This window comes from Lolium rigidum, chromosome 1, assembly GCF_022539505.1.
Source record: "Lolium rigidum isolate FL_2022 chromosome 1, APGP_CSIRO_Lrig_0.1, whole genome shotgun sequence".
Classification (NCBI taxonomy): Eukaryota; Viridiplantae; Streptophyta; class Magnoliopsida; order Poales; family Poaceae; genus Lolium; species Lolium rigidum.
This window is the reverse complement of record NC_061508.1, coordinates 255,407,211-255,420,062: the sequence shown is the minus strand read 5'-3', so window position 1 is coordinate 255,420,062 and position 12,852 is coordinate 255,407,211. Positions and strand designations below refer to the sequence as shown.

General features: G+C 43.2%; 1 protein-coding gene and 1 long non-coding RNA gene across 4 annotated transcripts; one reads left to right on the top strand and one right to left on the bottom strand.

Annotated features, from left to right (window-relative positions):
• The first annotated feature begins 1,202 nt into the window (after positions 1 to 1,202).
• LOC124683535 lies at positions 1,203 to 1,763 on the top strand. The gene has a single exon (XM_047218036.1). The coding sequence runs from the start codon at positions 1,275 to 1,277 to the stop codon at positions 1,761 to 1,763; it is 489 nt and encodes a 162-aa protein (XP_047073992.1). The 5' UTR covers positions 1,203 to 1,274.
• A 5,496-nt stretch (positions 1,764 to 7,259) lies between these two features.
• Positions 7,260 to 11,638, bottom strand: LOC124692813. 3 transcript variants are annotated; one of them, XR_006999705.1, is made up of 4 exons: positions 11,552 to 11,638; positions 10,541 to 10,712; positions 9,923 to 10,031; positions 7,260 to 9,840 (listed from the first exon to the last, which is right to left on the bottom strand). It is a non-coding gene; the product is annotated as an uncharacterized LOC124692813 (long non-coding RNA). The 3 variants fall into 3 exon arrangements; XR_006999695.1 differs by lacking the exon at positions 11,552 to 11,638 and having other exon boundaries at positions 7,260 to 9,619; positions 9,700 to 9,840; positions 10,541 to 11,466; XR_006999692.1 differs by lacking the exon at positions 11,552 to 11,638 and having other exon boundaries at positions 10,541 to 11,466.
• Positions 11,639 to 12,852: the final 1,214 nt, after the last annotated feature.

Below are 12,852 nucleotides of genomic sequence, written 5' to 3'. Positions count from 1 at the left end.
TGTTTAGCAAAAAACACTTCATTTTTCAGATCTGGTCTCACGCCTCCTAGCTGCACTGCCTCATGCTAGATCTGGTCTCGTGCCTTCTAGCCGCACCGCCCTCCTGGAAGCTCCTCCTCCACCGGTCTGCCACCACCCTAGCTTCGCCTTGAAGGTTCGTAGCCACCACCCCACTCCTAAGTGCATGGCTCGACGCTGCCTCGCTCTAGGGTTGCCAGCGCCTTCTCCGTGGTGGCTAGTCGCGGGGTCACCGACAAGGGTGGTGGGTGATAGTGGTGGTGGCCAAATGAAGATGCGAGGTCTAACTGGCTAATGGGGTCGGTTTTGTTTTGTGAAAAGAACGAGAGACAGAGAAATGAGGAAGAGGGGGACGGAAGAAGAGGTAATAAGGGGAGCAGGCGTTCATGTGGGCTCGCTCAGGTAACCGCGTGTCGCGTGTCGAAATGGTCACCCGGCTGTATCCCCTCACCATTAACAACCAGTCCTGCTCCATATAATTTTTGTTTGCTCGTTAGAAATTCGCTGCAGATGCAATCTTCGGACATGACTTTGGATCAACTACAAAACTGTTGGGAATTTATATGGTCTATAAACATGACATCGACTATTTTTGCTAAAACAAAACATGTATCGGCAAAAGAAGAAGGGGCGTACTGATGGCAAGACTGCCTATTCCTTCACAGTCCACCTGTTTAGAGCATCCCCACTAGTTGGCGCTCCTCACGTCCAAATCCGGCGAAATTTTCGTCCGGATTGGATCAATTTTTGGCATGGGGGGCAGTATATTTTCAGTCGTGTGCTCCCCAAGCGGCGTTTCTCGGGGAAAAAGAGGATGGCCCGGGGAGTTCGGAGAAAGAGGAGACACGTGGGCGTGGGCGGTTGGTTTTGCTCCATCCGGAGTCCCCGAGCGCTCCCCGGGGGGGCGGGGATGGCGTGGGATCGCCGGATGAATTTAGGCCCAAATCCGGACGAAATCGAGGAACCGGGAGCGCGACTGGACCGGATTTCGCCGTCCGGATGTAAAAAAACGGCTCGTGGGGGGCTTCTCGGGGAGACGAGTGGAGATGGCTCTTACAGTTGATGTGTCAATGCTGGAACTGGAATCAATCCCATTCCGAGTCTCTCCATCCAACTGTCCCAAGTGGCCCAACGCACATAAAAGCCCTCCTGATCTCCTCCAAGAGAACAATCAAAAAAGCGAGACCAGAGACAGACCAGACCGGCGAGCAGGAGAGAACTGAAAAAGCAAGAAACCCCAAGCAAGACATCCGGCGATGGCGTCGCAGGCGATCGAGGAGCACCGCGCGGGCGCGGACGTGCACACCGCGGACTGCGAGGCCAGGGCCCGCGAGTTCCTGGTGGAGCTCGGCCTCCCCGACGGGCTGCTCCCGCTCCCTTCCCTGGTGGAGGTCGGGTACAACCGCGCCACCGGGTTCGTGTGGCTCCGGCAGAGCCAGTCCGGCGGCCTCACCCACACCTTCGACGCCATCGGCAAGCAGGTGTGGTACGACGCCGAGGTGACGGCGTTCGTGGAGCCCGGCCGGATGCACGGCATGACCGGGGTCAAGAGCAAGGAGATGTTCATCTGGGTCACCCTCTCCGAGATCGTCATCAGCCCCTCCGGCACCAAGATCGTCTTCCGCACCCCCGCCGGGCTCGGACGCGCCTTCCCCGTCGCCGCCTTCCAGCTCAACCCGCCCGCGCCGGCGCCCGAGGGCCAGGAGGCCAAGGCCGCCGACGGCGAGGGCGCCGCCGCCAACTGAATTGATCTGGTAGTCGTCGGGCAAGTCAAGGAACGGCGTGTGCTCTAGTAACGGTAAGCAGTTAATTTCGTTGCGAGATCTGGTGGTGGCGATCGCGGCGTCGCTGTGCCAACCTGTTAGTCCATTGCTCTGCTCTACTATCTGTGGCCGGTGTGATGTTGATGGATGGTCCGGAAATAATCGTTGTGCTCTTGTATGGTTTGAGATCTGAATTGTTGCTGTGTGCTGTTCTTGATTCAGTTTGATGCATTTGCTGCCGCTTCTGGCAGATCTGAATTTGCTAGCTGTTGATGTGTGAGACGTGTAATGTTATGCCATCTTAAGGTGCGATCTCCGGGTAGAAATCTACTGTAGAATTAGTCCCTGTGCAGCAGTCGAGTGTCCACTTTGAGATCCAATTTCAGGGGAAGGAGTAGATTATTTTGCAACCGGTGAGAAAAGGGTGAAAAATCCATGTATAACGGTCGGTTGAAGTCTGCAACAGTAAACAACAGTACTCCCAAGGTTTTCCACCTCGTGCCCTGAGTGGCTGACACTGGGAAGCAAGCCCCACCCGCAGGCGTCAACCAAAGGTGGCGGACGGTTCAGATGTAAAATTGGTGGTGTATATAGCTTTCAATGGCAGCTCTGAATTTCAATCCGGAACTTGTTCTCAATTGAAAGGATGCTTCTGAGCATTGTATAAAGCTTGTTTTTTATACTAGCGAGGTCGGCGACAACTTTGTGAAAATATAGCAAAACTTTTGTAGGGCGATCAGTCAATCTATAGGGCGAAACAAGAAGTCAGGTTCAGCCTGGGATTGTTTTTTTAAAACCGAAATACAGGTCCTAGCAGTTCAATTCAAACTGCTAGAGCTGTTTTTATTTTTATCAAAATACAGGTCCTAGCAGTTCAATTTAAACTGCTAGAGCTGCTTATATTTAGGAACAGGGTAGTATATTTCAAACAAAAATTATCGGTAGTCCAACAATCCACTTTTTTGTTCCATAGATCAGCATAGGAATGTGCAAAGGCCTAAACGATGCACATAGAAAGAATCACAAGGTACACTAACGCGGGGGTTTGCCTGGGCTCGCTGAGATATACCTACAGATTTTCTCATTGTAATAAGTTCGGTAATTTTTGTTTGGAAAACTACAAATGTAGCTCTGGCTATATTTAGGCCATTTTATTTGAAAATTATATTTTAAAGTTCCAAAAGTATCTAGAAATTATTCTAGATGCCGATGACGATGTATTCTACTAACGTTCAAAATGTCAACTCAAAACAGTTTGCATTTTGGGCCACATAAAAATGAAAAAAATCTGACAATATTTGAAGGTTTGAAAGTCTGCGTTGGGTTCACTACTTCGACTTTTCACTTGTTACTTTTGCACCGCTTAGAATACAAGGTATTTAATTTAAAAATTTACACGTTTCTATAACACAGAATTACCTACATCTAGGAGAAAACTTAAGATTTTTTAAAAACTTGAAAATGCCATACATTTAACTTAAAAAGCAAGCTACATGTACCTCGATGCTCGATCTATGCAAAAGGACCGGAAATTCAATTCGGCTCCCGGGTTTGTATGCTCCCTCTACCAAAAAAATCATAATTCGAAGTGTCGAAAAAATTTGACAAAAAATTCTACACGTACATCTCCATAATATATGTGTGTTCCTCAAGTTTCACAAAAAACCAACATTTTTTGTGGTCTATGTAAAAAAGAGAAAATTTATCTTGTGAAAAGCATTATTTTTTGCACTGAAATTTGTCTTTTTACACACATCAAATAATAAGACAATTTTTTATGAAACGACTTTGTGAGTGTGTAGCATGTGAAGATGTACGTACAAATTTTTCGTTTTAATTTTTCTGAAATTCAAAATCCGTGTAATATGCATTTCAAAATAGTGGGAGCATATACACTCATGTTCCGAAACACCACTCCCCAAAATGACCTACTATATTATGTTTTGTTCTTTTTGGAAACCCATGTGAGGTGCGGTATCTTCCATATCATAGAGATTATCAGATTAACGTGGCCTCATTCATTAGTTTTGGTCCACTACCGTTGAGGCCGCTGTTACATGGACCATGGCAATATCTATTATACTTGGTGCGGGATAGTATAACAAAGGGCCACTTGCTCTGGCACCCCATGTGCCGGCCCATTTGACATGGGCCAATTTTTCTTTTCTGATTTCTCTCTCTCTCTTATTCATTTTTACAAAAAAATCCTTTTAATCTTTTTTCAAGACCACATCCCTAGTAGATGGACTTGAGCAGGCAAGTATTCCACGTGCTATCCCTTATGCCACGTACTACATATTATATATTTTATCCATTTATTTATTATAATTTTATAGCAAATAATGACTATTGAACTATTGAATTAAACAGATAATAACGGCTAAAAAGAAATAACCTAGAATGGGTCAGAGGCGATTTTCAGTTCAAAGCTATTATAGCCATTAAATTCCTATATTGGTCCATCATGCAAACTATTACCTCAGTTTTGAAATATAAGCTTATATTTCGAAATAGAGATAGTAATTGTGGTTAGACAGACGAGGAAAGGGGGTTCTAAGAGTGGATTCCCCGTCCCTTGCGGGTGCTACTATACACCACCTATAACGCGCCCTATGTCGGCACCGCTTGAAGGGTAGTCTTTGTGGGTTACTCAAAAGGCTTTCCAATAAAAAATAATTTAATTTTACAATAAATCTTAAAAAAATATCAAGTTCCTATTTATTTATAGGTAGTCAATTTAGTGGTGTACAAAAAAATTGAATGTTGATTTTTTTTTGAAAACTAATACTATTCATAGTATGAGTAACATAGGTAGTAACATCACACAACCCAAGAAGTTTTGTTGGCATGGCATGACAATAAATGAAAACATAGAATGAGATGGTAACTAGCTATGTTATCATAACATCACACACCTCAAAACAAGATGAGTCTATAACATAATAAATAACATAATGCATGAACTACATATAAATTACTACTCCCCACTATAGGGTTAGTAACATGACATATTTTTTGAAATCAGTTATCATTTATTGAATCCCATGAACTTTTTTACAATTTTTTTGTACATTCATTTTACAAATCATATGTACAATCATGATGCCCTGCGATAGGTAGGTGGGATCAATCGTGCAAGGTGTGCTTGTTTCTGCTGGGAGGTTCCTTATTAAAGTCGGAGCTTCCTAAGTACTCGTCGCATTAGGTCGATTGTTCGATATTGGGCGTTTGTGATCTAATGCATCTCTTTTGTGGTAAGGGCCTTGTTGATGGTCCTCTGCGGTGAAGCTGGAGCTCGCCGCACAAGAGGTGTTGAGGATGACAGTTTCCACGTAGACCTCGATGACCATCTTCTCGGAGACATGGAGTCTTCATTGTGTAGTTTTCATCTGGTTTTCCCGCCGATTAAATATACAATTATCTGCTTTTTAACAAACTAGCACAGCGGCCCTCTCAAATGCGAGGGTGTCATCTTGAGTTTATTCAGAGCATTGAAAAATAACATCATTACACCTCATTTTGAATTAATTTAGTGAAATAACTTATTTTATCCAACTTAATTAGCAAAAGACTATTTCTTACCTACTTTGGCTTTGTCAATAAGAAACCTAGGTAGTTAGAGCGAAATAACTTGGTTAAGGTTAAACCTAATTTGGATCAAACTAAATTAGTATGTAAACTACCAATGTTTTTAAGTAAATAGTGACATGAACACTGTGACTTCCCTAATCCTACAGAAAAAAATGTTGTGCAATGCACAAAAAATATCGTGTAGATAACTATACGGACATACCGTTTGCAAAAAAAACTCGCACTGATTCATATTTAAGCAGCATCTTTAGGAAACATTTATATTAATTGATCGTTGCTTTGTAAAACATGATTCATGTTACATAAGTATTGCACATTTTAACCTCAAAAGTTCAACTCTTGCACAAATTGAATATGTCACATTATGAAAAATATGTACTTAATAACTTAAAGAAATTGTTTTCGAAGAGAAGCGATTTATATTTGGAACATACATAAGTGAACATTTTTTTCGAGGTTTTAGCTGACATTTAGATGCCATCGAATCACATTAATTTACACGAATTTATGGTACAATGGAAGAACTCGATTATTCATAAGATTGCTACAAATAATAGATAGAACTGCACAACATATCGGGCACACATTTGACGATCCAACGTCGCATGCCACTAACCTAGCTCGCCAAAGGCCCGTCGACCATACATCCAATAACCTCGGGCCCATCTCGGTAGCTCAATTGTCTCTATCGGGATTTTCATAGTTGGAGTCATCATACGGATCATATGACATTACCGGTGTATGCTAAGAGGTTGTGTCTTCGAGTATGATAGGTGTCGACTTGATCAAAGCGGTTGCCAATATGCCCGAAAGATGGTGTCGTTTATGCGTTGTGTAATATGTCAGGTGCGCATTTGCCGATTCGACACCGCCGGCCAGTAACCCGGATCGGCGGAGGCCTATCGACACTACAACTGACAACATCAGGGCCATCTAGATAGCTCCATTGTCTTCCTCGAGTTCGTCATAGTCGAATTTATCGGAGAAACCAGACGACATCATATGGTTTTATCCTCGAAGCCTCCGTCTCCATCTCCATTCCCTTCCGCGGGATCATCGTAGTCAGAGCTACCGTATATCTTTTAAGTATACTAGCAAAGAAGGGCGCGGCGGCACGCCGCGCCGGATCATGCTAATTGTCTAGTTAATTTTGTTGTTTAGTAAAAATCCATTATATATTTTATTTATTTTGAAAGTCGCAGCGAGTTGGTATTTTTAAGGTCAGAGCGTAAGCTGTCCAAGAGTAGGCACGGTGGTACACCACGCCCGTGGTGGTGCACTTGAAGGTACTGAAAAAGTTGCAACGATAGTTGATATACCTAGAATGAATTACATGGCAGACCATGTTAACAACACAGGTATACACTTTTGTGCCGATACATGGGTGGAGTTGCATCAGAGAGGGGATGAACTCTAATCTACAGTACTGCTAACAGTTGCAGCTGATAGTATGCTCAGGCCCATAGCTGATTTGATTCTACTGCATCTAACCTATCAGTTGTCTTCATCGGTGTCTTCTTCGGCAAAGTTAGGATAGCCACAATCTCTTTTAGCATAGGAAGGGCAAGAATATCTCCGGTAGTTGCCTTGTTGTTGACCTGGATAGAGGATAGTGCAAAAGCCTCAAAATTAAGGCGAACTTGTCTGTTTTGGGGGAAATTTGGGACTCTCACTCAAGGCTGGAGAGGGCATCAAACATCCTGAGAAAAAACCGTATCTATTCTGCATCTTCACTGATCTTGAATTCTCTCATGAGAAACCTGGAAGCTTTCTTCCTTGGATGTTGTAGGATACAACTTTACACACCGTGGTATACATTCATGCAAAATGCTTGAGATTTTTCTAGAACCAAGAACTGAATAATGTTGACAAATTAGATGAACGGTAAGCGAATCAAAAACAGAATACCAATGACTAATAACCTCTTACTCGACCTCAACAGCAGCTAAGAGCAGTGTCTGGAATCTTAGTCTTGGGGGAATAGACTAATGTGAAATACTTGCTCATAACATAGTAACCTTAGGGTTAATATGAAGAAATACCGTATGTATATCACTGATCTTATGCAAAATTGTGGGAAAAATATGCATACAGATAATACAAACTCAACACTTGAGATATCTGATCCTTGCAAAAACTTTTAACATAATACATATTTCTATAGATGCATCAATTTCATGTAAATTTTATGTTCTCCCTATAAAGAGTCCCGTAATTAAGTAGATAAAAATCTATAACAATTAATCTAAAATTTGTCTCTTAAGGAGAAGAACTTCTCAACTTGGACAAACCATATATAGGATTGCTGCCCGCAAATATGTATGTCATGCAACAGCTCAAGATAGATGCGTCAGCCATCCTAATTTAGACATGATAATATATGGATCATTGTAGCTACAAAAATGTAGAGCAAAAGAACAGCAAGCACAACAGTTTCTATTTGCAGGTTAATGCTGTGAATTTCATGTTTTCATATATATGGCTTGGTAAACTAAATCATCTTCAGACACCTTCGATGATGAGCACTGTATGCAATTAGGGGTCAAGAAAAGCTTCCATTTTCAAAACAAAAGACTACATTACCTTTGACTCATCTCCGAAGTTGAGGAAGAGCACCTACATTACCAAGATGTAAAAAAAAGAGCTCTATTAGCTAGCCAAGTGAAGCATTGTTAACATTCACTACACCACATCTGATTGATAGGAAAAAGAATGCATTCTATTCATCTAATTGTGCAGAGCTCAAGGCATGCCGTTGCAATACTTTAGACATGAGTCTACTACCGAAGATCAAGTCCAATACGAACTCTCTCAGCTTTTCATAGATCAAGTTCATTTGAGAATGTTTTAATACTATCGCCAGTGCTTCAGAAAAACAGGTGCTGAAGCACGTTCTAGTTAATCTCGCAATTGATCTAAAAAAAGGTTAATCTCGCAATTCATGTTTACAAATTGACTCGGAATTTCAGAATTGAAAAAGAGCGTAGAAAAGAGAGCATGAACAATAATGCTTATATGTAATCATGACAATGATTAGCAATGAACAAAGAGATAAATGTAGTGATCGGCAGACCTCTAGCTTATCTCTATTCATCCTATGCCCTTTTGGAGGCAGACTAAATTCTTTTGTCAGCCTGATGCGCTCTTGTAAATTTTCTAGACAAACAAAGTTGAGTGAGACCTTAATAAATTACTGCCCAAGAACAAAGAAGTAAATTGCTAATTGCATAGTACAGAGTGTTTGTTTACCGAAGAGCGGGGACTGACTCACATCTTTTCCCCATATCATGTAAAAGACAGATACGTCTTAAATGGAGGCGTTACAAATTTAAAATGACTATGATACTGACCGGTAACTTGCTCATTGCATTATTCAAAATCAAGTATGCTCCTTTTTCTATGAACTGATCTGGATATAGCAAAAGATGGAAGCAAATCAGATGAAAAATTCATGCAAGGAAGTGACATTGGGAGAAACATGGAGTCCATGGAGATTGGTAAACTGAACCAATGGGTGTCGTGATCCAGAAAAAATCACATCTTCATTCTTCAGTTGAATACGATCTAATAATAAAAGAATGAATTTACCAATGATCATAGGACAGCAAATACACAGTGCGGACGATGAGCACCAGCTGGGTCACCCGCTCAACGCCTCGATCTGCTCCGCGCTCAAATCCAACACGCAAAGAAGAAGGCACACCTTGCAACTCTTGCACAGATCGTGCAACACCGCCGCCGACGACCCAATCTACCGAGCGGCCCCAACCGTCAAGTAGCAGTAGCATACTCGCAAATGTTATTTCTATTTTAAGAACTTTTTTTGACACATCCATGCAGTCTATCAGGAAGACAAAAGGCGGTACAGTCTACAAAAATAAGTTAACAAAAATTGTCGACAATTTTTTTAAAAACTTAGTTTGACATTTTACCGGTCAAGGTTTAAGAAGTTTTGTGGTACTTTATCTAAGGGCGATACATTTGCTTGCTAGCTTATTACTTCCTTTAGTGGAACACTAATGCATTCCATTATGACAACAGAATTAGCTGCCGAGTATATGGTTGATATTTACCATTTTGGGAATAAGGCTGGTTAGTACATAAGTCACCTCTCTTATCATACACCTGCGTAGTAGTACAGCCGTTTGTGTTGCTGCGTGCATCATCGTCGTTTGTGTCACTTCAAGCCCCACGGCTCTGCATCTCCTTTTATACTTCACAGAACCTGAAAAATAGGTGGAAACCACCTAGAACAAAGCTTGTTCTATTACATAAACATGAAGCGTTGCATATGCATTTAATTAACCTGAAAAAGGGTTTTGTTTACCCAGTGAGGTATCTTGATTCTTCGTACATGCCTGCCCATGACAATGAGGACACATCAAATAATACTGAGATTTTTTTTTGACAATACTTGCCTAGTTGGAGAGCCCCTGCACCTGTTTAATTCAGTACCATTAGTGTAACCCTGCAACAGGACCATCAAAACAATACTGACATGCCTAGTTCTTTTAATAATTTACCAAACAGTGTTGGTGGTAAGCTCTCACATCGTCTTTCTTGAAAGAGTAGGCAAATTGCCAGCTTCACGGAGCAGCCTGCGGCTCATGGCACTTGCAAAAGACTATAAATTCTGCATGATGTGTGGCGCACAAAGACCTGACAGACATACAAAATGTAATTGTTTATTAATGTAACATATGACACAAAGAGTTAAATTTGAAGCATATAAATGCCAAATTACTTTAAATGAGTGCAATATTTCCTGTGGACAGCGCTAAATAAAATCCAATGCATAGACATACAAATCAGTTAGGAGGTGAGATAAAACTAAATTACTCGCACAGTTCAATCTGCATCAAAATTAGCCATAGCACAATTTTCTAGCAGTGAAACAATCTTGTTTACTGGTACTCTAGATTCATAATAATAAAGGAAAACAATTAGAAAAAATAGAAGAAAGGCTAACATGGATTTTTTTTTTGTAACTACAGATTCAATTCAATGGCCAAGCTTGGTGCTTTACTCCAATGAATCCCTATCAACATGCATATTCTCATTGCTACTTGAATATGAGGGAGATTCCAGTGATACATATGAACCGATATTCGCTCTATGCAAAATACTATTAACAGTAGTGTTAAAACTGATCCTTCTCTTCATCTTACCTTCTGATTTTGTGGCAGTAGCTTTAGTCAATCACCTTTTTTTAGGGAGGTCAATCACCTTCTTATTAAAGTGTAGAGCCAAATCTTCCATCTATCAAGGAAAAAGAGACATCAACCTTCATCTTGCAATTGTTGAGCCAATTTTGTGACCATCTTCCCTGTGTACTGTTCTCTGGAAAATGTAAAATATTATGCACTTGTTCAGACTGTCTGCAAGACCAACTCTCCATCCATGGTATGTACTAAATTGCAAACAAACTTGGTAAAATCATATAAATGTGTCTTCTTTGCATTAGTAAAAGGGAGTCATCTTTCTACTACTAATTCTCACGTAGTATATTCTGCAAGAATCCACTGAATATACTACGTGAGAATCCCTAGATGTTCAGCTATCAAATATTACACACAACTGGATGTTACCTTAGGCTATATGGAGAACACCTAGAATAACCAGCCGATTAAACTCAACTAAAAAAGCAGAAACTCAAATATCTTCAAATGCTACGTTATATAATCAGTTGATATAACAAAGTGGTGCACCACACAACCTAAATATGTATGGTAGCAGCCAGAAGATTGTCTTGCAATAGCATTTTTAACTGAAATCTGGAACCAACGTTTTACCAAACAAATAACTGAGTTCAGAAGATTGTCTTACTCCAAGAACATTTATTCCCCACACTACATGAACATCTGAGTCCAGTTTTCGTGATAACTCTATATGGTCAAATTCTTTATAGGGTGGATGTCTCTAGCTGGTGGTAGGAGGCGACATGGGATAAAAGGTAAATTGAAGAAAAACGAATCTGCAGTTCATAGGAAAAGTGATCAAGAAAAAAACATGCATCTAGATCCAACAACAAATATTGGATAGATTATAGATATTGCATCCAAATCTCACTGCTGTATCCAGATCTCTCATTCGAGTGTTTGCTGGTGCGTGGGATCAAAGGGTACAGGAGGAAGAGAGGAGATGGATGGGAGGGACGGGAGAATGAACTGCAAGCTAACCTTCTGCTGCTCGCCGGCGTGCAGCCCCTCGCCGAACGTCTGCTGCTCGTCCATCTGGTTGGCGGCGGGGCGGCTTCTAGGCGATGCCCCTCTCCCACATCCCGACGGCGGTCGCGCTGCTCGTGCCTGCGACCTCGGAGCCACCGCACACCGGCTGTTGGTGTCTCCGCAGCCCTCCCGCATTCCTCTGCTTCCTGCTTGATGAAACGGAAGCCGATCCACGGGGGAGGCGCGAGCGGAGGGCATGAGAATGAGTAACTTTGGCGGAGAGGAAAGGCGCTGCTGCTGGATCACCTAGTGGGAGAGGAGACGGGCAGTCGGCGGCTCGGCCGCTGGTCTCGGCAAAATCTTGACGCTGCATCGCCGCTCTACTCGCGTGGATCAGCCGGCTACATCACCCGCGCAGCTGCGCTCGCTTGCGGAGGAACACACGGCGGCCGCCTGCTCCTCGATCACGCCACCAGCCCACCACCCTGCGAGATCACTCGGAGCAAGCTGCTCAGATGACCGCCGACAGCGTCCTCGAGCCCGGCGCCAATGTACAATGACACCTTGTGCAGGAGCTTAAGGGATTCCACGCGGATCTCCCTATGTCCGGCCTCCAGGCTGATTGCCGCGCCTGTGCGAAGGAGGCGCGGACGGAGCGGCCACAGCAGGAGCTGGACTGCCACGATTGCGGCGAGATGATGTGTAAGCGCCTCCACCGATCTAGATGCCGGACGCTCCTCAGGACCTTGCAGTAGGACATCGGTGGACGGGTAGGTGTACCACCGCATCAGCCGGAAAGAGGATCCCGCGTCACCAGAAGGAGGCTATGGCGGCAGAGAAGTAGGAAGAGAAAGGGCGGCCGGCGCCCGCCGGGGAAGGGGTTGGAGCGTGGCTATAGTGGCACGTGACGGAGCTCTCGTCGGGAAGCTCGCAGGCATGGTCAGATAGGCGGCGACCCAGAGCTGAGGAAAGGCTGATTGCCATAGGAAATTCGCAGCGATCAGAGCAGCTCCGCTCGACGCAGAAGATTAGGAGACAAGGACACACATGTTCGAGGTCATTGGAGGAGATGAGGATAGACACAGGAGATGGAAAGAGATAGGATGGGGTTATTCGGGAGACAAACTCTGGAAAGCTAGCGTGTGGACAGTGGGGCAGGACCGCACCGCTTTGACCATGTGAGGGGCTATTTAGCTAACGTGTTGTGTTTGCACCGTACCAGCACATGGTAATGGGACCCAACACAATGCATCAGGAAACAAAACTGCTGTACCCACCCAAGCCAAAAAAGGAAACCATCACTTCGGGACCAA